At 37.6% G+C, this 26673-nt stretch overlaps 1 protein-coding gene across 1 annotated transcript in view; it reads right to left on the bottom strand.

The window, feature by feature from the left end:
* Col19a1 (collagen type XIX alpha 1 chain) overlaps positions 1 to 26673 on the bottom strand; it is a 296753-nt gene that overhangs the window by 59207 nt on the left and 210873 nt on the right. Inside the window, exons 17-29 of the mRNA XM_076860052.2 lie at positions 18557 to 18598; positions 12922 to 12984; positions 7831 to 7866; positions 6949 to 6984; positions 6800 to 6853; positions 6055 to 6108; positions 4546 to 4599; positions 3755 to 3844; positions 3007 to 3051; positions 2828 to 2905; positions 954 to 989; positions 789 to 842; positions 639 to 692 (exon numbers count right to left, since the gene is read on the bottom strand). Coding sequence (XP_076716167.2) covers positions 639 to 692; positions 789 to 842; positions 954 to 989; positions 2828 to 2905; positions 3007 to 3051; positions 3755 to 3844; positions 4546 to 4599; positions 6055 to 6108; positions 6800 to 6853; positions 6949 to 6984; positions 7831 to 7866; positions 12922 to 12984; positions 18557 to 18598 — 696 coding nt within the window. The remainder of the gene's footprint in view (positions 1 to 638; positions 693 to 788; positions 843 to 953; positions 990 to 2827; positions 2906 to 3006; positions 3052 to 3754; positions 3845 to 4545; positions 4600 to 6054; positions 6109 to 6799; positions 6854 to 6948; positions 6985 to 7830; positions 7867 to 12921; positions 12985 to 18556; positions 18599 to 26673) is intronic.

A 26673-nucleotide genomic window follows, 5' to 3' on the forward strand; every position in this document is an offset into this window, starting at 1 on the left:
TTTGTGAGGCTTGATTTGGATTTTGTTACACAAAATTCTTAATACAATGTCATGTACCATATGGTCTCTCAAAGTATAACCACCGGGTCTGTGGCTATTTAAAGGGATTTCATGTCACTCAAAGCAAGGTTTAACCTAAGAAAAAACTTTAGAACACACATTCAGTGCCTAAACCCCATTTTCCAAGGGCCTACTCAAGCCAGTTTTCATGATTTAATCTATCTCAGCATTTTAAAGCCATAGAACCAGTGAATGTGTACCATAATGTAGGTAACTTACCTGCAAACTTCCATTTAGAAAAATGAAATTCATTTAGTCAATAGCATTAGAAAGAATAGAAATTGTGTCTATATGTTTTATTTCAATTTTCCATGGAACTGAGATATTATAAGCTAAGGCTCAGCCTGGGGCAAAACTGTATAGCTGAATTACACCCTTAGGAAATAAGCATTCATCACACACACAAAAATGCTGACCCAGCTTGAATTTTTTTCCCTCTACAAAATAATGGGGATAAACAAAATCACCAAGCAGTCACTGAACATTCTAATTAGTTTGGACAGCAAAATTTGCTTGGTAGGCTGTTTGGCTTCTGGGTGCATTAATGATACATAAATCAGGAAAGTCTGTGTACATACCGGGTCACCTGGGGGACCTGGCAGTCCTGGCTTTCCATCCCTTCCGGGAGCTCCCTGAAAATAGAGGCATCATGTTCAAATCTTTGCAAGTTGGGATAGTTGCAGATTAAAACAGAGGTTGGGGAAAGGACAGGTAAAGAAGGTCCTTACATCATTTCCTGGGGTCCCTGGAGTTCCTGGTAACCCAGGGAGACCTCGAGGACCCTGGAAAGGGAAGAAAATAAAAGTAATTATTTAGGAGAACAGTCTTTCAGTAATTTCCCCAAGAAAACAAGTTAGATTTGTTGTGCTGGATAACTTAGTTAAGTAGCATACCTGAATACCTGGCTCTCCAGTTGGTCCTTGGGAGCCCTGAGTAAAATGAGATAAAATGATCAAAATTCAACCAGGAATTCCCATGAATTATCCAGCTGAGACAAAAGACTAAGTACTGTAATTTGCTTAGTGGAACAACAGCATTTGCCACCAAACACACTCTGGTAACTGCTAGCTACAACTTTGGGTAGTAGATAAACACTTTACCAAAAACCTGTTGCTTAAAACATCATGATTTTGCTCAGATCCCTGGAATGTCTCTCATTCCATCCCATGTGGCTGCACTCTCAAGAGTACAGAAGCAACATATCCAAATTCCACCTGACCAGAAACCTTTTGTTCCCTTTCTGCCCACAGGGATAACTGGTCAGGGATACCTTTCCCTCTCTTCATTCTACTTTGAGTCTTTTCTCTTTGAAGAAATGACCAGAACTAGTGTTTGGTGACAGGAATAAGAAGTAAAGCATCAGGTATTGTTTTCTACTTTTAGAAAACTGGAATTTGGAGTAACTACGATGAGGCTGAGATGATCAGAGAACATATGATACTAGTTTTATCCCTATTAAATATCCACAGACCACTGAACTAAGAATTTACAACCAAAGCCAAGCAAAGCACTAGTTTCTTAGCAGTTGATTTCAGTAACTGTTCACTGATCTTTCTTATATTTTAAAATATATATCCATATCACTGTTATTATTAAAGCCTTTTCTTCCCTTTCTGTCTATACTGTGTCCTTAGTGATTTTTTCTTTAAACTCAATACCTCCTTAATAAGTTCATGATTTTTGTATACACATAGGTGTACACATATGGATATATCTAGGTGTATGTGTATACGTGTTTTGTTGCTTTTACTTTTTTTTTTTTTTATCTCAATAGTCTTTTACATTTTGTCGCTATGGTTTGAACATCTCCTCTAAGGTTCACATGTTGGAAACTTAATCCCCAAATTCAATTAATGTTATTTGAAAGTGGGGCTTTGGGAGGCAATTAGGATTAGATGAAGTTATGAGTGGAGTCTCCATAATGGTATTAATAGTTTCATAAAAAGAAGGTGAAAGACCCAAGATAGACAGCTCAACTATATTATGATGCAACAAGAAGGTCCTCACCAGATGCTAGACTTCCCAGCCTCCAGAACCACAAGCTAAATAAACCTTTACATAATTCTTTACATATTATCCAGTCTCTGGTATTCTATTATAGCAACAGAAAATGAACTAAAACATTTCCCTAGAAAATCAAACACCAATGATATACAATATAACGTATCACTACCTATGCTTTATTTTAATTTTTATGTAAGGCTATGATATTGTGATATAATAAAAAAATGTATTTGGTCTTTGCCCTTCTGACATAGAGTGTCACAAACCCTTGCAATATCCTTAGCAATATTGTTAAAGCATTTAATCTTTGAATCTGATTTCTGTCAGAGAACTCTTAATATCTTGGAATTTCCTGACAATAGGAATGTCTTTTGTTCTATTGAGGTAACTCTTTATATATACTCCATCACTTTAAACATTAACTTCTTATTTAAAAATAAATAGTAATATTTAATAACACAATATGAGGTATTCATATCATCTTATGGACATGCATCTAGTATATAACTATAAGTATAAAGGGTTAAATGATTGCTAATCCAAAATCAGTGGATCTATAATCAGTATGAAGAAGTCAATCAGCAGTGAATGTTCTGTGTACACTTAATGATGGACCTTCAAAGCCCATCAGTCTTCTCTGGATAGTGATCATTTGTATTTCATCCTCTGATCTTTGTTTTCTTTTCTCCTTATTTGACATTGAATTTTGTTTCATAATAACTAATTCAACAGAGCTTCAAGAGCCCAGCTGAATTTTACTTACTGTTTTTCCGGGAATTCCTGCCCCTGGTGGGCCCATGTCACCTGGGGAGCCCTGGACACCTGGCAGTCCTCTTTCACCCTGTGAAATGAGGTGCTTCTGTTAAGACAAGGCTCAAGAGACATGGCTTTTTCAGTTATATTTTGCTCATTATTATTTTTTAAATTATAATATTTTAATACCTTTGGCCCACGTGGACCAGGCGCTCCAGGATTTCCATCTAATCCCTAAAAAAATAAAAGAGTAAATACATTTATTTTTCTAAAAATGTTTTAAGAAATCTTAGAAAAATAGTTTTAATTGCTCTTCACTTTACTTGAATGAACCTTGTTTTGTAAGAATAAGGAATTAGAAACAAATTTCAATAGGTTATAGATTTTGTGTAGTTACTTTAAAATATGAGGCTCTTATGTATAAACTATCTCATATTGAAACTTATTATTATCCTTATTCTTGACTAATATAAAGGGTTCAAAGTGATGCAGAAAAAAAGGCATATGAAACTGGATCACCAGTTTAGGGCCTGGGAAAAGTCTGGATCACAGAGACATTTTCTGCAAATGACAACCTATGGTGACATCTGTAAAACCTCCAGAGGGAAGTATCAGACAGCTCAGTTTTTAGAGAGTGTCCAAAAAGGCTTATGCTTTAAAAGCAGTGTACTTTACTTGGATCCATAGGTCCCTACGGAATCCATGCAGAGGATTCAGGGGGTATATGAATCTTCCACATAAAAACAGTGTGTGCATGTATATTTCTTCAGAAGAGAGGCTTTGCTTGCATTGAACCTTTAAAAGGGTTACAACTGTGATCTAAAGATGTTTCTTCTTTGGTACACTTAAACTTATACTTGTGCTCTCAAACTGGGAGCTCACATGTAGTCATTAATGAAGTTCCAAGGGAAACATTAGAAAAAGAGCTGGTACTTACTGGTTCCCCTTGCAGGCTTTTCCCTGGAGGACCGGCCTCACCTTTTGGACCTGGAAGCCCAGGAGGGCCTATAATCCCACCTGGATCTCCCTGAAGAAAACAAGATGAGATTCTTACTTTGTTGCTCAGGTTTGTGATGGGAACTGGGGAATCAGTAGTTTTTACTGTTTTAAATTGTCATCATAACCAGGCAAACATCATTCACTTACCTATTCACTCCCTCAATAATATTTACTAAGTGCCTAACTCATACTAAACACTATCCTACTTATGTCAAATACATTGAGATTTTCTAATGAGTTATGGTGCAATAAGTTTATCAGTATCATGTAACATAGATGTGTATAAATGTAGGCACAAAAGGGTGTGTCTATTCATAAGGTTCTTTGGATGATCTTTGTTCTATTTCCTAATTCAACATAAACATGTTATTTCCATGTAGCATTAATACGTTGTTTCCATGGAATTCCTGAATGATGAACAGACTTCTTAGGTCTACACCAGAATTTGCAGTTAAGCTTGACATGAGCCTGACTCCAGGCATCTTCATCTCTAAGTTGTTTCATTTTTCACATGGCATTTCTATGCAAGAATCAGGGCAGTGGCCATGATTCTTGCATAGAAAGAATGCCCCAGGGGAGCCATTCACATTGTCTTCTACATGCAAGGCTATCCCAGGTATAGTTCCACAAGCCTGTGCTGTCCTCTTACCTCCCCAGTGCCCTTAAGATCCTTGGTCTGTTCCTCCTACTTACCTTTTTAATAGAGAGTGAATAAAATGTGAGCTATACCTTTTCTCCTTTGATGCCTTGTTTTCCTGGGATACCATGTTCTCCTGGCAATCCCTAAAAAATTCAAAATTAAAGGGAAAGAACAATGAGAACATCTCTTATGATGACATTTATGTATGCAAATCGTTTTCAAGAGAGCAGTTTTAACACATTATCTACAAGGCAATGGGTTGATTTTGGCTTGTTAGGTTAAAAACATTAGTTGAAAATATATAAATTGTTGTTTCAAGTGAATGTCCCTGGATGTAATGGAGAATTGAAATGTAAAGAGAATTGAAATATCTCAGCCATACTATTGCCAAGAAGGGGGAGAAGAATGGTGGTTGGTAACCTCACACCATGATTCAACCAGACAATAGGGTGACTAAGAAAATAAGTTTTTATTGTGTTTTGGCAACAGTGGATCTTTTCCTTTTGATTTTACTCTCTTTTCAGCTCCTGCTACTATCATTTAATCTCACTTGAGCATATTGTGACCCAGCATTTTCTCTCTTTTCTTAAGATCTTTCCACAAGGTACCTCTATAGTGGTCTATTAATTGGTGGTAGTGGTAGGAGGTAGCAATAAAAAGCTTTTCTCTGTGAATTTAGATGTTCAAAGTACAGGTCACAATAGGAATGTTGATCAATATGCCCCCAAAGGCTCAGGCAGTGAGCATGGTGAACAGAGAAAGGGGTCATGGGCTGTTCCCAAGATGATGGAAAAAGGAGAGATTCTTCATGTTGCCTACAGATAACTAATAGTGGTCAGTTAGTGACAGAGGAGTTGTGGGCAAGATGTTTTTCCTTTTGCTTAAGTGTAGATCTTTCTAATTTTTAAGGAAAGGTATAGCTCTCAGCTCCCAAGTTGTCAGAAGGCCATGGAGCTTGTTTAAGGGCCAGAAAGCTAATCTGGGGGAAAGAATGGAAAAATGACTTTAAACAGCATAAAGGTAGGTGTGTGTGTGTGTGTGTGTGTGTGTGTGTGTGTGTGAGAGAGAGAGAGAGAGAGAGAGAGAGAGAGAGAGAGACTGACTCTGACTCCGACTCCACTATACTAAGGTTATAAGGCAGCCTGAAGGTCTTCCTCCAAGTGCATTACAGAAACACTTTCAGCCAAAAGACTTCCTTTTTTTGAGGGCTCTTGATAGAAAACAACAGAAGCTTTCTTTCTAAGTGTTTTCTACAGATGGAGATTTGAATCAAAAGCCATACATATGGGAAATTCTTGCTTTCTCTCTTGGTTTTCCTTATTACTTTTGATATTTGCTGTCTCATTGACCACAGGTACACTCCTGACAAGCTTGTCCCAAATGATAATTTAGTTAAATTGAGTTTCAAATACCAATTTGTTAGGGTAATGATCCTCCAACGGACCTCACACGAGTGTACGAATGGCCCAGCCTTCAGGGGTGGAGATGAACTAGGTCTTTGGGAAATGTAGCGTAACTCAGTTACAGGAACAGCCATTGACATTTAAAAAAACAAACCATAGTTTCAATTTCATTTCAAAATACTGAAGTATACATACAACATCTCCTGGTGGTCCTCTGGGTCCCATGGAACCTGCAGGTCCTTGTTGACCCTAAAAGAGAAGATGATATATGCTATACCTTTCCTTAAAAATTAGAAAGATTGTACTTGAAGATTTGTAAAACATGTTGTGAACTTTATCTGTAAAAAGAAAGACTTTCCATCATCCTACCATATGTGTATAATACTGAAGTGTGATTTGGGCTTCTAAGATAGTTTCTAGATGTTTTCTTTTTTAATGGGTTTGTTTTTCATCAGTAGGGGATAAGTGGGTAACTTGCCTTACCCATTGGTTGGGAGCACATCATGCTAATCTCTCCCACACCTCTCCAAAACTCTTCTTTCTTAGGATACACCTGCAGAATCACACATGGGAAACTGAAGCACTCATAGCTGTATACTTTTGGTTTAGAAATGAATCCTGACTCCTGTTCCTTTTAAGAATACAGCTCAGAGTCACAGATTTAGCTGACATTGTTTACTCTTAAAACTTTTAAGGATGCTATGGTGAATATGCTCTGAAAAATAATTTTCAAATTCTACTGTGAACCAAAAGGCACAGTTACTATTCATGTAATAAATGCGGTAGTGGGGTAGGGGTGGGAAATCACCATGGAAACAAGATCAAGTCTCTGAGAACATCTGTGAAGAAAATGAGTGGCACCCCAAAGCACCCTTTAAAATATAGAATGGCTACAAATTCTAGATTATTTCCTAATATAGCACAGCTACTTCTTATATACCTTCAGTCCTGGGTTTCCTATTAAACCAGGGGGACCAGGGTCTCCAGGTTCTCCCTAAACATGTGAGTGGGAAGGAAAGTTAAATGTTACTATAGTCTTCACCATCTTATTAAGGTTGTAGACATAATTGGAAAATTCTAGGAGATTACCTTTATCCCCTGTGATCCTATTATTCCAGGTTCTCCCTGTAAATAAAATAATCACCATATGGGTAACATGAAAATTCAGATGGGCTGGGACATCTGACAATTTAATTGAATTTCCATTAATTAACACACAATAAAGGGGGAATTTATGGAAGATGTGATGAAACCAAGGAGGGTTCATTCTACAACAGGATCAAAACACTTAATCCTAATGAACAACAACTCTTATTTTCTTTTCTTTTTTTTACAGTAGTTTTATTTTCACTCCAATGCCATCTTTGAAATCCTCCTGCATTCTCTACTTCTCATTATTATGATTTGCCACCAACTAAACTTGCCTCCCTAAGAATTAACTCTTCAGATGATATGGAGGAGAATAGATGTTAGGGTGATATGGGTTGGTGATTCTGCAATCAGGTACTATCCAGGTATTTAATTTTAAAAACAGAAAAATTACGATTATACTAAGGGGGACAATACTGGCTATAATCAGTTTGTTTTCCTTATTTTTCCATGACTTATTAATCTGTTGGATTTGTATCCAATTTGTATCATTAACAGATTTTTTGAAAAAAAACCTATCTTCTATTTTAATTTTGTAGTTTACCTATCTTAATTTGATGTCTTTTGTAACACTCCTGTCCCATCACTAGCAGTGGAAGGTTAAAGGAAACATATCTAACCCAAACCAAATGGTAAAGTATTATCCCATGACAGCACTTAACAAGGTTTAATATAAAGTCCAAAATCACAGAAGGAAAAGTAAAAATTGCTCTGGAAGCTTATTTTATCAAATCTATTAGACCCTCAAGTAAACATAACAGAAATTGGAGAGAGAAATCAATGAAGTAGAAAACCCCAGAGAGTGATAAAACATCTACTTACTCGGTCTCCCTTTTCACCTTTTACAAAGGGTTCCCCCTAGGGAGATGGGTAGAAAGCAGAATCAATTAAAAACACTTTTAGAAATAAACCCTCCAAAGCTGGGAGTGGATAGAGCCTGCAGGCCAGACTCACACCTCTACTGCACACAGTCTGCTTCTGCAGCTGAGAGGGAGCCTAGGAGAATTAATTTACAAGCTCCTCCACATTCTCAAAGGAACACCGAGTTCATCATTCTAACACTATTTAGAGAATCCCCGGTGGCCAACAAGTTGAAATGCTGCCCAGGGACAAAGCTTCCTGGTGCCTGGTGAAGAAGAGGGATCACACACATATGCAACTCGGGGCAGAAGCCTGTGAGAGCAACAAGATGGCCAGGGAAGGACATTCCTGAGAATGCTTCCAACTTGTTAGCTGTGCTTGAAGCACACAAAATCATTAAAAATACTTTTTCAGTTTTCATTTTTACTATAATGAAAATAACTCAAAGGGGTTAATTAGGAGGTAAATAATAGGGTGTGGAACTGATAACAGTTCTTGGTTGAAGTATGAATAGCTTGGGGAGTGACAGAAGCTTTGGAGACTGCCCCTTGTTAGCCAACACTCTCCCCCAGTCACTGAGTTGTGATTACTGACACCCAGGTTAACCCATAGAGACACGCGTGCACACACAGGCTCCCTTACTAGTTTCTGTTCTCAGAGTTACAAGTATGTGATCTCATTTTATCTTCATGGCTATGCTGTGCAAAAGAATTATTGTCCCATTTCAAGGATGGGGAAAGAGACTTGTGAAGGTTCAGTAACTTTTGAGTTGTCATAGCTCCCTCTATTCCCTACATTTCATTCATTCATTTTACTTTATGTTTCCTAGTTTATCTTGGCTATACCTCTTTGAGTGTAGAGATACAATTCATCTTGATACTCATAGCACCTCTGGTGTCTCACATCTTAGGCCTTTAAATTACTGGGATCCAAACAAATTTATTAAATAAGTGTACTTAATGCAGATATAACAATAGTAGCTAACATTTATTGAGTTCTTATAATGTATCAAGCACTGTTCTAATCACTTTATATATATTAACATAGTTAATCCTCAGGTGTCACTCAGGTAAGTGCTATTAGTAGACCCATTTACAGATGAAGAAACACTGGCACAGAGAAGTTAAATAATTTCTCCAAGGTCACAGAGCTACCAAAAGATGGCTCAGGATTTAAACTCAGTCAGCCAGACTTCAGCTCCAATCTTCACTTGTTTAGTCTGCGTCATATTATTTGAATTGAGTAAATTATTATTTTGGTTTGGATTTGGGATATTTTCCAAAGGTTCATGTGTTAAAGGTTTGGTCCCCATTGTAGCAATGGTCAGAGGCAGGGCTGGAAAGTGATTGGATCATGAGAGTTCTAACCTCATCAAGGGATCAATCCATTGATGGGTGCCTAGCTGAATAGACGACTGGGAAGTGGTGGAAACTGCAGGAGGTGGGACCTTGATGAAGAGAGGGTCCTTGGGGGTGTGCCTTTGGGGAAAAATGTAAGAACCATTTTGGTAGATACACTATTCTCAAAAGTTCTCTTAGGAGCAAGGTGTGGTGGCACATGCCCATAATCCTAGCCCCTCAGGAGGCTAAGGCAGAAAGCTTACAAGTCTAAGGCCAACCTGGGCAATTTGGCACGACCCTGTCCCAAAGTTTAAAAAAAAAAAAAAAGAAAGAAAAAGCTGGTGGCGATAGGGTGGCTATCTAGGTGCTTAGAGGTAGAGTGCCTGTGGGTTCAACCTGGATTCAATCCCCAGTGCTCAGGGATTGCTATTTTGATTTTTAACTAATAACTCACTGGAGATAAGCAAGTAATAAATGAGCCTTTCACTTTGTGTCCTGTGTGTTTGGGGCTAAGGGATCACCTTCTCCCATGTTCCCCAGCTCCCTTGCAGTTTCATGAAGCCATGTAGCTAATTCTGGCAACGAAATGTAATCAAAATGACATGTATCATTGACAAGCAGTGAGAACCCATTTCATAATCCTCCAGACGCACTTCCCCAGCATGGTGACTAAGAAGATTGTATGTGACAGAAGACAGAGCTGTATGATGGTATAGCCTGGTAACTGAACACAGAGTGAAGGAGAACACCTAACCCCCCCCCCCCCTACTGAACCTTTCTAGGCAGGAGCAATAGAGAACTTTCCTTGCATTAAAGCCACAGAAATTTCAGGATTAATTTGTTACTTAGCATAACCAAGCCTATACTGACTAATAAACCATACATCTACCTAACATAATGAAATCTTCTGTTATTGGTTAATTTCTATACCTTCAATCAGGACTTAATTTATATTCTTGCTTTTTGGATTTCATTCTAAAAATCAAGTTAATTTTTAAACATTTGACAAAGTTAATTAGATATGATCAAGGAGTCACACTGCTTATGTCAGTGCTTGTTTATGCTCACGTCTTTGCTTGTTTAGAGTCACTGTCAAGCTCAAAATCCACATTGACTAAAATAGCTTTTAAAAGGAAAAAACCCAGTAACCTTGTTATGTAGAGACTTGATATTTAGTAGTCCTAGATCCAACTACTACTATCCAAAGAAAATCACTTAAAAGCTTAGAACCTCCCTTTTTCTATAAAATCATGGGGTTCAACTATATGATCTCTTTTGCATATTTTAGCTCCAATATGTTGCACTTCTAGTCACTTTCTGAATGTCCAGTAGGGAGGGACAAATTGCCATTGACAGTTGCCATTCCGGATGAGTGATTCAGAATTCAACTTTGGATGATGACTACTGTTCTGATTGGACCTTCTGGTTATTATGCAAAGTCAAGTCCAGCTCTAATTCTGGAATGGAAAGATTGATACCACAAAGAACTAAACTGCTCTGCAGAATAATGTAAACTTTGTGGTATTTTATGTGTGGACAAGAGAGAAAGCAAACAAGATAAATAGAGGTGGCAGATGCCTAAGGCATTAAGAGGGAAGTGGCAAGGAGTAGAGTTAGAAGGAAAGGAGGCCTCTTCCTAGATAAGGTAGACTAAAGCAGTCCCAGTGGGGCAGGGGCTTGCCTTGAACACCAGAGATGGGACAGGAAGCCAGAGGGAATCCCCAAAGAGGGAAAGGCCTATCACCACAGAAACCATGAAATTCTCCAACCCTTGCTTCTCAAAGTGGGTCCTTGAACCAACAGCACCACCATCATCTAGGAAATTGTGAGAGGTGTAGGCTCTTGGGCTCCACCCCAGACCCATTAAATTAGAACAGCAGGATTCAATCATATATTCCTGTGTGAGAAGCACTGCTTTAACTCACTGAAAGTTTCTCTATTCTGTTCTATAACTCTCTGCTTTTCCAATGGGATTTTAGTCAATCTTACTGCCAGATCCTCCTTGATACACACAGGTATTAAGAGAAAGTGAAGTCAGTATTTAGGCTTGAAGGGGAGAGAATGGTGACTTGGAGAAGCAGGTAGGAGAACCTTCAAGTGTGGAGCATCAGGAGCAAGTTGGCAGAGGGAAGGGGTGGCATCCACCAGGTTGCACTTGTGGGAGGAATATTAAAGGCTGTCAGGTCCTGGACTGCATTAGAGAGCCTTGGACTTGGCACTAAGGGCTAGCATGACCCCTGGGGTAGGATAAACAAGGTTCATAGGTACAGTTCTGACATAAAGTTGCCTGGGATAAGTTACCGCTATTGCTAAAGATACCTAAATGCTGAGCTGAAGCATAGGGCAAATCAACTTCCCAACATTAAATACCTTTACTACATACTGTTCCCTTTTTTCATGTAGGAATTATTAGTAACCTTTTCATTCTTTATCCCATAGTCAACCAATATTCCTAATTTGCTCTGGCAAGGAAATGAGTAAAAATGATTGAAAAAGATGTGTTGCATTTTTTTAAAAATCAAAGATGAAATATAGGCTAAGCCTGAATCTTGCTGATTCTTGAAGGTTGCTTTTATTTAATATAAATACCATAAATTTTCTTTTCTCCTCTCCCCCTCCCCCTCCCCTCCTCATCCTGTGACTAGGTTTTCTCTAATATGTTTAGGTGGTCCTACTTGAATATAAATGATTGTTTCACTTAGGTTTTTCACTGCTGTGACTTAAGAACCGGATCAGAACAACTGTAGAGGAGGAAAAGTTTGAGTGCTCACGGTTTCAGAGATCTCAATCCATAAACAGCCGACTCCATTCTTCAGGGCTTGAGGTGGGACTAAACATCTTGATGATCAGGAAGCAGAGAGAGACTCCACTTGCCAGATACAAATATATACCCCAAAGCCATGCCCCCAATGCCCTAACTTCTCTAGCCACACCCCATCTGCCTTCAATCACCACTCAATTAATCCCTTCAGGTGATTAATTCACTGATTGGGTTAAGGATATATATACCTGGAAATGCAGAAATGACAACCCAATCATTTCCCCTCTGAACCTTCTCTCATTGTCTCACACATGAGCTTTTGGGGGACACCTCACATCCAAACCACAACAGTGATATAGTAGGTTTTGTGTTTTTGTTTTTTAATTCCCCACAGAAAGAGCTAAGTTTTAATAGAAACTGGCCACAGCAATATTGAAAAGTAGCTTGAGGAAGTCCCTTTGATCTTGCAAAAAATAACTTCAGAAGGTATACTGAGAACATTTGTTTGATCAGATAGATAAATGTTTCTAACTTTTTATATAAACTAGTATCTGTCTTTGTTATTAATTTCAGCTATCATGTTAAGTAAAATCAGGGCAACTTAGTGATTTTAAGCCCAAGTTTAGCTCACCTACGTGTGATTTATGGCTCCAATACTGTGACTGTGGTAAAATCGCTTAACCTCTCTGTGCCTCATTTTCCTTACCTGAAGAATGAAGTAATAATAACCTATCTCATGGAATTTTTTAATGGATAAAATAAGTAAATTCATGAAAGAACTTAGTGCCTGGCATAGTATATACTTGCTTAAAGATTTGATCTACTGTTGTTCACTATGGCAAGATCAAACCAGAATATATGAAAATTGGGGCTGGTCTGGAAAAATATTTTAATTCGTTTTTGTTGTTGTTGTTGTTATTCTTACTTTGCCCTCCATGCTAAAATACTTACAGGTTCTCCTTTTTGTCCTTTAGGGCCAACAGACCCTGGAAATCCTGGCAGTCCTGTTTCACCCTTTGAAGGAAAAAGCAGAAGAGAGATTTTGCAAGAGAGTAGAGCAGTACCCTTTGACTGTCAGGACTAGAGGGTGATCTTGCATGCTTCCACTAACTGTGGAATTTATCTATTACAGTCCAAGGAACAAGGTGAAGTGCTAAATCTGGTTAGGCTATTTGCATGAGTGTGTTTGCAGGCACTTTACAATACCTTTAGATAATTCAGAGATCAATAACATTTCATTATGATATTTAAAATTAATGTGAAAAAATGTTAATTATTTTTTAAAGGAAGCAACATTGACAGGAGAAAAAAATTCACCTTTTTCTTGTTAATCAAAAAGTAAAATATTTTTGTGACTTCAGTTATCAGGTCCTTTAAAGACACAGTTGTCCAGACTCATTTTATTCCAGACACTTCTTTTTTTTCATAGGTGGGGGGTGGGGAGTAGGGGTGACAGGAGTCTTGAGAAGAAAACTGAGTCCCTCTGTTGTCCCCAGCATTTATCCTGCTTCTTAGATGCTTGGCTGTGGACAAAGAAGGCATTCTCATCTGTATGGTGACTGCAGCAGCTTAGAAATATCTAGGATGTACTGGTCAAAAATTTTGAAGAGGGATTTGTATATGACATATAAAGAGTATTTCCAGAAAATACAATTTGAGAGATAACACTTATGGAAAGGAATTATATCACTAATCGGCCTTCAGAGAAATTTCAGCATTGTGTGCCTCCCAGAGTTTACCATGATCTCTGAATACCACCTAATTCTTAAACATAGCTGTTTTGAGATATGGAATTCTGATTTTTTTTGTACCTCAGAAGCATTTTTGTACAATGATATTCACCATTACATTTCTGCATTTCCAGGTATATGTCCTTTTTGCCATTGTTGTATTTTTGTTTTAGCTTCACACACACACACACACACACACACACACACACACACTCACATACATAGAAAACATAGAGCTGAATAGGCCAAGCCTTCATATACTAGGCATCTAAAATGAAAGTAATTAAAAACTTTACCATCAAAGATGAAGTTCTTTGTATTTCCCTCTCTATCCCAGAGGGAGCCACTTTCATGAATTTGGCATTTATCTTTCAGTCCATATGTTTGTACTTTTTACTGAATTATGTGGAATCATAAACAATGCATTATAGCCAATGTTTTTTTTCTATTGTTATATAAAACAAATTCAATCAATAGTTTTATCATGTATACAGTGATTTGTGGCTTTTTTCCCCCAATGGTTTTTCAGTGTCCACCTGTGTTGATCCGTGTGATCTTGCTCATTCGTGGTATAATTTGCATGGCGTGCTGATGCGCTGATGGCCAGCCTTATCCCAGCCCCACTAATGGGCACTCAGCTTTCCTCTGTTATGACCAAGGAGGAGGTGAACATCTTCAACCTGCCCCCTTGTGCGTGGAGGTACCTCTCTCTGTTAATTTTGAAACCTTTAACAACTGCCTACTCCAAAGTACTTCAATTGCAAATTTATCACAGTTCTCAAATCTTGGACTTATTTCTATAGTTTCTATCACAATCCATCTTTTGGTATTTTGTAGAATGGATAGTCACGATTGTATTTTCATTAATCAGTCTTCTAGGTTTATGAAATGTGTTTTGTAAGTTTCTACTGAAAAATTTAAATCACAGTGTTAATTTTTCGTATGACCAGTCTTCCTGTCAGTATCCTCAGAGCCTGTTTGGGAAAGCCAAGATACCAAATGGAAAAACAGTCAATTCATGGATGTGTTACTATGTATATTTACAGCAGGGTTTCCCAAAGTATGGTCATCTGCACACCAACCGTATAGTTCTTGCTATGTCACATACCACCTGTATAGCTATGGCTTATTTCTTCTCTAGATTTACTCACATTTTAAATATTTAATGGATTCTTTGAAGTAATACCCATGTAAGTTAGAATTTACTGTGCTAGGTAGATGTTTTTGTCTTAATACAGAGCAAAATACAGAAACATTTTTCCTTCTAGTCTCTAAACACTTAGTATATCCTCAGTTTATATTTATACATTATAGAAATTTTTTGTTTTAGAGACACTAAATTGTAACCAAAGTGAGGAAAGAAGTTGGTGAATATTTTAAGTCATCCATTGTTGGGGATTGAAAGAAGAAATAAACAACTGACATGAACAGGCATTAGAATGACCTTCATGTCACCCATCAGGTAGGTGCTAAAATCCCCAGTATATAAGTGTGAAGGAAAAATGAGATTAGTAATTAGACCCACCTAATAAAATAAAAGGAGAAAGTGGGAGAATGACCTAGAAATTACTTATAAAAATCACCTCAGCTCAAAAAATCAAAGGAGGGTAGAAAAGTGTTGGCAGAAGAATAAGAGTAATTATATTTAGAGATGTTATATATTGGAACAAATATAAAATAGTGCTTCAATGAAATAGCAAGAACAGAACAGGGTGTGGTCTGTCCCCATGCACAGCCCCTGTGTGAGGCTGGACTTGGAGCAATCCTTAGGACATTGTCCTTCATTTAAAATTCTGCAAACAAAAGTGTTTATACCCAAATCTCAGATAAACATGGGGTTGTATTTCATATTTAGAATGAATTTTCAATGATTTATTAATATGGATAGGAGTTGAAAGACAAGTGATGAATTTACTGAACATCAGCAAAGACCCTCCTTCAGTTTGATACTTGTATGTTATTTAAAAGGAAAGGTAGCAGAATACAACAGTTACTATTATGGTATTATGTAAACATGTGGATGTGTAACCGATGTGATTCTGCAATCTTTGTAATGTTTTGAATAACCAATAAAAAATAAATAAAAAAATAAAAAAAATAAAAGGCTATGAGCTGTTGAGATTCCATCTTGTCTCCCTGATAGTCTGCTCAAAAAAGAAAACAACAGCAAAAAAACACTGGCTATTTTTCTTAGGAGTCCTTATTCTGCTACCTTTTCCACTGTTTCTAGAAAGCAGCATTTCTCCTTAAGCTATCTGCTTATACATGCTCCCTTCATCATATCCTTTCAGCCTAAGGCAAGCTACATAGCAGAAGTTATTATTTCAATTCTAGTAGACTGGTCATGTGGATGCATGGCCTCCATTGCCATTTGTTTTTCCTGCTGGTTCTCCCTATCTTACTATGTTTGATACAGGGAGTGGCTGCTAAACTGGAAGTGATGTGTACTTACATTCTAATGCTGGTTGTGCTTGTCTGGCGCCTCGTTTTGATGTTGGGTTCTGAAGAGTAGGCTGTTTGTGTAACTCTACTTTGTGGTCAGTGCACCAAGAAGTGGCACATAATATAGCTATGGTAAGTCATTTATGTGTTTAAGATACTCTGGTTAAATCTTTTATTATACAACACAAGTTGAGTCCATTCTCTGTTGAAATTGTGGTGGGAGACGCAAAGAGGAGCAAGACAAGCCACCAAAGATGGTGACAATTAATGCCAAAAAGAACTAAATGAGACCTCAACAGAGGAAAGAAGGTTTAAGAGAAAGGAACAAATTTTTATGGGGGGCTTCATGTGTGTCTGGGATTGTGCTTTTTGTAAGTTCATCTCATTGCTTTTAATCCTCCCATGAACTCTGATAGCTAAATTGAGGAAACTGACGTTTACAGAAATGAAGTGGCATTCCCAAGGTGACACAGTTGTTAATGCCACAACTTAATTTTGATCCCAGAGCTCATGCTCTTTCCTACACTCAGTGGCTCTCATCCCTGGCTGCATGTGAGAATTATCTGAAGCACTTTTAAATAACAAAGCTATCAGTCTCACCCCAATGCAAAGTCTCTAAGGACAGGGCTGGAGCAGGTATTTCCTAAAAGCTCTCCTGGTCATTCTAATGTGCAGCCAGGAATCAGGACCACTAGGGCCACCACAGGCATAAAGCAAAAGACCCAGGAGAGCAACTAGAGAAGTTCTAAAATTTCACTGTGGTGACCCATGAGCAACACTGCAATTTTAAAAACGACCATATTTTTCCAGAATAGATAAGAATTGAATGTGAATAAGTAGAGTTGATTTCACTCTTAGCAACTGTGATACTTATGTCTTTTAATTTATTTTATGTATTACTTATAGGCAGAGGCTTTTCCCTGTTAATTACAATTTAAAAATCTTTTCATATGTACACTTTTATTAGATACTGCGTCAAGTTCCCTGTAGACTCTTCTAAGTTATTTATTTGGGTGGGAAGAGGAAACAGTTATGCCACTGGCTTTGTCTAATTCCACTTAAGATTCTGAAGCAATTAGAAAAGATTTTGAGCAATAGAAAAGGTCCTTAGAGTTTGAAATACACCTGTTTTGCAGAATCAAATTTCTCATCAGTGAGGTCTTATGAATTCCTAAGTAACATATGTTTCCTAATGAATATAGCAAAACAGAAGCCAGCTGTTTTGTTTCAAGGAATGAATCATCATTTAAGTGCTTTAAAAGTGTCACAATGCTCTCCTTTGCTCAGCTGTTATATGTGACAAGCTTCATGGCTTTCTCCCCTGCCCCTTAGCCTGCATGTGTCCAGTAGTAATTGCTTAAAATGTAATGTGTTTGTTATGGTGGGTTATGGTTTCTGTAAGCTATTGGGTTACAGGAAATAATGCTAATGTACTAGCAGTAAAATCCAAGACCCATAAGTGACTTGCACTGCTATATAATCATTTTTTTAAAAAATTCCTTTCAGAATGTCAAGGTTTTATTTATTTAATTATTTTGCAGAAAATTTCATTTTCAATGGCCAATCTAAAAGAAGCTCCTAGTTTCTGTTGAGACTCCCTTTTAGCAGTATTTTCTGTTGAGGGATGCATGAGTTTTTAAAAGTCTGGTTGCAGGAATTTATAATGCATAGAGGTCATATTTTCTTGGATTCATGTTGAAATACTCTGCCCTCAATCAAGACAGTTTTTACTGGGTGAATGAAAGAAGGTGGCACTCACATGCCACCTTCTACTCATCTCAGTAGATTTAATGTGCTGGTTTCTTGTTTTCTCTGACAATGGCACATTCATACTGAATCCAAGGTCATGGCAATTTTAGAGTCAAACAGGAGTGAAACATCTTTTCTAGTAGAAAAGTGAATCTGTCATCTTCACAGCTAATAAAATTAAACTAATGAATGATGATAATTAAATGCAATGGAAATTTATCAGCACTGTTATTTTAAAATTGTTTTTGAGATAATTATTTGGTTAAAACACTGCTGTACAGATTAAAACCCCACCAAAAAATGTTCCCACAAAAATGTTCCAGTCTTTGTTTGGTACTTACAAACACATGGGATGGAGCCTGAGACTGAGGCATTTCACTTGAGGGGTTTTTGGACTGTTTTTTGCTACCTCTACTATTCACCAAAATCTAATGATAAGTCAAATCTTGTGTTCTAATTTATTTTACCTCATTATAGCTTTTTCCCCTTCATCTGTCCCATTTCTTGTAGCCAACTTCTGCTGGGCAGTGGTTACTGAGGAGCTGCCTGGTCAAGAGGCAGGTGAAGCTCTTGCTTACTGCTAAGAGGACCTGACTGCCGCGGTGGGGAGACAGGGTTGGTACAAAACACCCGGCCTTTTAATTCACATTGAAAAATCTTATTACCTTTTCTCCTTTAGGGTCACCAGCTCCAAGTTCACCATTTCCCTAGGTAAAAAATAAAACAAAAGTCCACTTAATTTTAATGCATTTAGTCTTGAAAGCACAGTCAGTTACTAGTACTGGGTCAGCTTTTTATGGAAAATATGTGGCTTTGGCAGACATCTTTGTCTTTCTCAGCTTTTGTTAAATGGTCCTGTTAGATATTCTGTTAAATAGCTCAGATGTTGGAGGCCCCATCTGTCTTCTCTGTGACATCTTCAGGAAATGGCTTTTGAGAAACTCCATACCTAGTGGGGCAAAGCCTCAATTTTCCACATTCACACCTAGAAGTTTCCACTGGCCCTACCTATGACTGAGTTTTCCGCTTCTGCGGTCCCCAGATCACTAATTTGATTCCATTTCACTGGGCAGATAACTTTTCCCATTATCACACTGAAAAAAAAAAAAAAATCTCAGGCAGCATTTCAAATTCCTGCCACCAAATCTACAAACCCATGCAGTTGACCTTGGCTAATAAGCTGTCCCTCTATAAGTCCTATGAATCACATACCCTTTGCCTTTTTTGGACGTTTTCCTCATTAATGTTACCTATTCCCATTAGATGAAATTGGCAAATTTGTTAAAATTAAGTAATAGCTAAAATTGGCAAAATTCTTTAATATCTCTTTGTCTACCTATTTTCTCTTTTCCAAACTTAACACCAAATACACAGTCTCTTGGGTACACATTTCCCTTAAGCTATGCTTTCCTCTTCATTCTTGAACCATTCTTTCAAAAGGCCAATAAATGTTGTCTGTGCCCACTGACCAGGATGGCCTTAATGTTCCTATAACCTGAAGTACACTTTAGATAGACTTATTTTTGACTCTAGGCCCTGATCTCCCCTTTTTAAAAGCACTTAATTTAGAAAATTTGTGCTAGTAAATCCATTTCCTACCCTTTTGAGATGTAAATCTTTTAAAAAGCTTCTCTTTGGCTAAATGACCCTAGAATGTCTTTCTCTAGGACTGGAGCAATTCTTTTGAAAGGTAATCACCAAGAAAGATGGAGTCCAGTTTCTCAGCCTCTGTGGGAGGGCAGGAACCTAATTTCAGCCTTGCTCCACCTCCACAAAGATGTAAGAAAATTTACTTCTCCTTTGGGTAAAAACACAAATACAGTAATGCCTCACCATCCATGGGGAATTGCTTCCAGGGTTCCCCAGGGATACTAAAATCTGTTGCTCTAACCCCTTATATAAAATGCCATAGTATTTGCATATAACGTATGCATATTTTTTCCTTATACTTTAAATCATCTCAAGATTACTTAAAATACCTAATACAATGTAACTAATATATAAATAGTTGGTATACTGTGTTATTTAGGAAATGATATGACCAGAAAATAAAATGACTTGAAAAAAAGTGCACATATTCAGTAAAGAGATAATGTTTTGTCTAATTGCTCTGGCTAGAGTTTTAAGGATGATGTTGAATAGAAGTGGTAAAAGAGGACATCCTTGTCTTCTTCCAGTTTTTAGCTGGAATACTTTCCATTTTTCCCCATTTAGAATGATGCTGGTCTTGGGTTTAGCATATATAGCTTTTACAATGTTGAGGTATGTTCCTACTATCCCTAGCTTTTTTTAGTGTTTGAACATGAAAGTGTGCTGTATTTTGTAAAATGCTTTTTCTTCATCTACTGAGATGATCATATGATTCTTGTTTTTAAGCCTATTAATATGATGAATTACATTTATTGATTTCCCTTTGTTGAACCAACCCTGCATCCCTGGGATGAATCCCACTTGATCATGGTGCCATACTACCAAAAGCATTAAACAGATTTAATGCAATTCCTATTAAAATCATAATGAAATTTTTCATGGAAACAAACAAACAAACAAACAAAAACAAACAATCATGAAATTTATTTGGAAAAATAGGAAACCCAGAATAGCTAAAGCAATCCTTAGCAAGAAAAGTGAAGCAGGAGGCATCACAACACCAGACCTTAAACTACATTACAGAGCTATATTAACAAAAATGGCATGGTATTGGCACCAAAATAGACTTGTAGACCAATGGTAGAGAATAGAGGACACAGAGACAAACCCACATAAATACGGTTAACTCATACAAGACAAGAGTGCCAAAAACATTCACTGGGGAAAAGATAGCCTATTCAACAAATGATGCTGGGAAAACTGGAAATCCATATGTAGCAAAATGAAATTAAGCCTCTGTCTTTCACCCTGCACAAAAATCAACTCAATATGGATCAAAGATTTAGGCACTAGAACAGAGACCCTGTGCCTAATAGTAGAAAATATAGACCTAAATCTGCAGCATGTCAGCCTAGGATCTTAATTCCTTAACAAGATTCCTAAAGTGCAAGAAGTAAAACCAAGAATCAATAAATGGGATGGATTCAAATTAAAAAGCTTCTTCTCAGCAAAGAAAACAATTAGTAACATACGGAGAGAGCCTACAGATTGGGAGAAAATCTTTACCACATGAACCTCCAATAAAGCATTAATCTCTAGGATATATATATAAAGAATTCAAAAAACTTAACACCAAAAAAACAAATAACCCATCAATAAATGAACTAAGGAACTGAACAGACACTCCACAGAAGAAAAAATACAATTGATCAACAAATATATGAAAAAGTGTTCAACATCTCCAGCAATTAGAGAAATGCAAATCAAAACTACTCTAAAATTTCATCTCACTCCTGTCAGAAGGGCAATCATCAAGAATACAGGCAACAATAAATGTTGGCAAGGATGTGGCAAGGATTGCTGGTGGGACTGCAAATTGGTACAACCACTATGGAAAACAGTATGGATATTCCTCAGAAAACTGGGAATCGAACCACCATTTGACCAGCTATCCCACTCCTTGGTTTATTCCCAAAGGACTTAAAATCAGCATACTATAGTGATACAGCCACACCAATGTTTACAGCAGCTCAATTCACAATAGCCAGCCTATGGAACCAACCTAGGTGTCCCTCAATAGATGAACGAATAAAGAAAATATGGTATATATACTCAATGGAATATTACTCAGCTTTAGAGAAGAGTGAAATTATGGCATTTGCCAGTAAATGTCTGGAGTTGGAGAATATCATGCTAAGTGAAATAAGCCAATCCCACAAAACCAAAGGTCGAACTTTTTCTCTAATATGTGGATGGTAATTCACAATAAGGCAGGGGGCACTAAGAAAGAATAACATTACCTTAGATTAGGTAGAGGGAAGTGAAGGGAGGGGAAGGGAGGGGATGAGGGGATAGGAAAGATATAGACTGAAATAGATATTATTACTTTATGTATATATGTGACTACATGACCAACATGATTCTGCATCATTTTACACTCAGAAAAATGTGAAATTAAATCCCATCTGTGTATGATATATCAAAGCACATAAATGCATTCTACTGTAATGTATAACTAATTAAAGCAAATAATTTTTTTATAAAAAAAAGATGTAATGTTTTACTAATATTTTCCACCCATGGTTGGTTGAATCCTCAGATGTGGAACAGACAGGTAAGGAGGGTCAAGTGTATCTTTGTTCTCTCTCTCTAACTTTAGCATTTTAAAGATTCCTTTTGTGTAAGTGGAGTTGAAATCAGGCTGAGTCTGGCCTTTAACCTCTACTGTAAAATTCTTAACCACTTCCTTGCTTCTTTAACTTTTTCAGGTGAGATCACTTGGCTCTGATACCATTTACTCATCCCCAATTTTCACCTAACCTCATAGTAATGTGACTTTGGCTCCAGCCAATCCACTGAAGCAGCTCTACTGTTGGCAAGGCTTTCTCTGCATTAGTGACCTCTTAGCTGCATCTGCCACTTTCTCTCTCACCTCTTTTTTTTTCCCTCTTTTAACTGCAAACTGGCTGTTCAGACTCTTTTCTCATGTGACTCAATACTTTCTGTCAAGCAGTCTTATCTATCCCCATGGTCCAGGCATCATTTACACAAAAACAAGTTTATATACCCATCATGCAGCTTCTGTCTGAATTTTAAATCTGTATATCTAATTTCCTGCTTGCGGTATTCACTTGCAAATTCTAGAAGCAATTCAGTTAACAAATTCAAAGCTGAAGTAAAAATATGCAACAAATACACTTATAAGATAAAAAAGAGAAGAGAGTTACATCATACTGTTAACACTGGTTAATCCAGAAGTGGGAGAATGATAATTACTATTTCCCAATTTAATTCTGCATTTTCTCTTTTTAAATGAGCAAGTAATTTTATCTTACAGTTGAAAAAAATCAAGGAAAGCAAGACAACCTGCACTCACCTTCCCCCTTCCATAGGACTCTTCCTCCTTTAATCAGGGTGTCATTCCTAATACGACCCCTTACTCACTTCTCATGTATAGCCATCCAGTCTCCTTGACACTCCCCAAATTTCAACTCTAGGCTACTTGCCTTCATCCCAGGCAGATTACCATCATGTCTCACCAGGATCATGGTACTGGGTCCCAAATTGGCCTTCTGCAATTCATTCTGGATCCCCTGACACATACATTCTCCACATAAGGTCAGACAGATACATTTACCAGATGTTCTGACTTCTTTCAAAGCCTTAACAGAGGCATCAAACACCCTCCAGCACCATCTGGGCCATTCTTCTCCCTCTGAGGCTCCAGCTATAATGTTCTTCTTGCAGCTTCTCACATGGGCCAAGATCCTTCCATCTCAGCCTCTGGATCACTACTCTATGGCTTTTCTTCTTCTTCTGTCCAACACCTAGTCCTCCCTCCAGTATCAACTATTGGAAAGTGCCTTTCCTAGTTTTCTTAGTCTTCCAGATAAATCCCTTTCGCATATCCTCTCACTGAACATTGTATTTTCCTCTCATAATGCTATTTCTTTAAAAAAATTGTGTTTGTTTAAAGTTGTTTTTTTTAAAACTCTTGCACTAGAATTTAAGCTCCATGAAGACCTAGAATTGAATCCTCCATGCCTTGTTAAGTAACTAGCAAAAAGAAAGCATTCAATAAATTGTTGTTGAATAAATAAGTCAATAATTCTAATCCATATGGTTTCCCTTTATTTTCTGATTAAAGATACATGATTTGGCAGAAAAACTAAAAGTATAGATAGATAAATGTAGAGAAATGTTTAAACAACAAAAATGCAGTCACCAGTTCAGATCACTATTGCTGTATTTTTGAGACCTTAAATGTACCTTCCATGTTATTCACATTCTATTCCTATAAGAAATAGTAGTTTATAATTGATATTATTATTGTTCTTATGATAGATGGCCTCTCATTTTTCTCTAGGATTCACCGTTCTAGAATCTTGATTTTCTGGAGGTTATTATACCTAGAAAAACAACAGGGCCATCTATTGTGTATTAGAGTACACTATAGTTGCTTTACTCCATAGTTAGGCCAGGAAATCCAACCAATCAAGAGTCCTCAGGGGCCTCTGGTGATACTCTCCACCCCTGAATTAACACATGAGGGAGATTAAAACTTGAACTTCAGTACCATTTGCTCAGTGACACATGTGATTCTTTTCTCCATCTTCTCTAAGTCAATGGCATCAGAAAATATCCAGACTTTACAGAATATTAGACAGCCTTTGTGTCTTTGGAACTACAGTTCTATTTCAGATACTATTTTGATTATTTTAGGCCTTGTTGCCATTATCAAAATTCTTGTGAGCCTTCAAAATAAATAGTTGCACAGTTTTGAATGTGTTTACTAAAAGTTCTTGATACAAAGTGATGAGAGATCATGGTGTGAGGGTGGGAATCTGTCTGCTCATCTCAAGAATTATGGGACATCAGAACTGTCTTTTGTTCTCTTTGGGGAAATGGTGAACAGAACTTTGAAACTTATGGTCAAGCAAGTGGAAGAACTTGAGCTACTCTGTGTTGAAGAGTGTATTCTTTGGAAAGGAGAGAATGTGCCCAGACATGTACTTGTTAAAGTATAAGAGATAGCCATTTTTGTAGGTCTTTAAAACTGAAATATCAATTTTCTATGGCTCCACTAGTGAAAGAAACCAATGACATGTCCTCCCTTCCACAACATGGGGTCATTAAAAATAATACTCCAGCTAAGCCCTTGGGGAATTTGCTGTAATATCTCTGGCATGAAGAGACATAAGGTTAAAAACAAACAAACAAACAAAATACACCAAGAAGTTATCTGTTATGGGTTGAACTGGATGACCCCTAGCTCCACTCAAATGTTTAAGTTCCAGTCCCAACATTTCGAAATGTGAACTGTTTTTGGCAATGGTATGATGGCAAATCTAACTAGTTAAGATGAGTCTATAATGGGAGTAGGGAGGGCTCCTATTCCCATATGACTACATCCTTATAACAAGGGAAATTTGGACACAGAGACATGTGCACACAGGGAGAATGCCACATGAAGATGGCCAAAGAACTACCAGAAGCTAGGAGACAGATAAGTCTAGAACTTACCCCTGTCTGGTGCCTCCAGAGAGAGCACAGCCCTACCAGGACCTTCATCTTGGACTCATGGCCTCCAGAACTATGAGACAATGCATATCCTGAACATCCTGCTGTTCAGGATACTCAGTTTGTGACATTTTGTTATGGCAACCCCAGCAAGTTAAAACATAAAATATGGCCTATGAACATTGTACTAACTTAAAATGAAACCAAAGGGTGGCCCAAAGTTCAATCTCTGACTTACTTTCAAGAAAACATTTCATCAGCTGTGAAAGGGCAGGAGAGGACCCAGGTAAGTTTTGGGGCTCTGTTTAATCAAACCAAGATCTGAAAGCACCTAGTCTCTGCCCAAGCTCATGATGCTTCCCAAAGACAGTGGCTCCTGGGCAACAAAGGGAGAGGGAGGAAGTTAGGACTTAGTGTATCTTTAACTCTTCTGGGACCAGAAGTATTGCCTGCAGTGTTTCCAATCAAGCCTTTGTTTTATGTGTTCTTGTTGGGCTTACCTTGCTGCTTGGAAAGATCCTGAATATTTGATTTTGGATAAAGGTTTTTTGTCCTTTCTGGACTGTGAATATTAAAATAAAGTTATGATTTGATATATGAAAGGAAAAATAGACTATTTTGCTAGAAAATGGGGTTTTTTGGATCAACAATTTGGAGAAGTGAACACCAGAATTGGTTGCTGGGAGACATGGCATCAATCTCCAACAGCTGAGACCAAGTGTAGTAATGTGAGGCTATACAACTGTGCATTTTCAATGTGGATCTCTAAAAAAAATATCAAATGTAAAATCCACCAGTACTTGGCTGTCATAGATGACACTATCTTTTTTTTTTTCCTCCATGTAGGGAGCTGATGGCTTTAGAAGTTGACAGAGCCTATCAAATTTTTATTAAAATCCCCAGAGCTGGAAGAGCAGTTTGCTGGATCATGAGCAGATTTTCCTTAAGGGGAAGAACATGCTCAGCATTGTTGTGTTTTGGCAAACAATCTTGCAGAATCGGAGCAGCTGTTTTGCAAATTATTTTTGAGATAGGGAAATCTTCTACATTTTATTCATTGCATTTCCAAATGAGCATGCAAAAATACACATGAACACACATATAATCTTCCTGACCTCACTCCTAAGTCTCTATCCCTCTATTCCTCACTGCCCTTGTTTCCTTCCCTGTTGATTCATATTATGAAGGGGGAGGGTTTCTAATGCCTAAACTTCCCCTTCTAGGTGACATAGGGAATTTGTAGGTGAAAAGATCAATTCCTGTACTAGGGCCAAAGGGCAAGAGAGGGTTCCAGGGACCAGAGACAAACAATGGATCTTTTAATTTAGAACAGGGAGGGAATGTGTATGAGTACTCTGCTATTCATGTTCCCTGAGGGAGCTGCTTCAGCAAAATCTGGGCTGCTTGACTGTTGGAGCTGCTGCCAGCTAAGGAACTGAGGGCCAGGGCTCAAGTGCAGACATCACATTAATCAATGCCAATTTAAAAGGGAAGATTATTTTAACCTTGGAGTGTCACTTTATATGTCTCAATAGACGGTCCATTATTTAATCTCCAGAAAAATTTTACTCAGGGCCCCCTTCTTGCTGTGATCATTTATTATAGCCAGGCCATCAGGCATGCAACAAATTACAAAATGAAACAACTTCAGTGTCCCAAAACAGATGGGGAT

Source organism: Callospermophilus lateralis, chromosome 6 (genome assembly GCF_048772815.1).
Source record: "Callospermophilus lateralis isolate mCalLat2 chromosome 6, mCalLat2.hap1, whole genome shotgun sequence".
NCBI lineage: Eukaryota > Metazoa > Chordata > Mammalia > Rodentia > Sciuridae > Callospermophilus > Callospermophilus lateralis.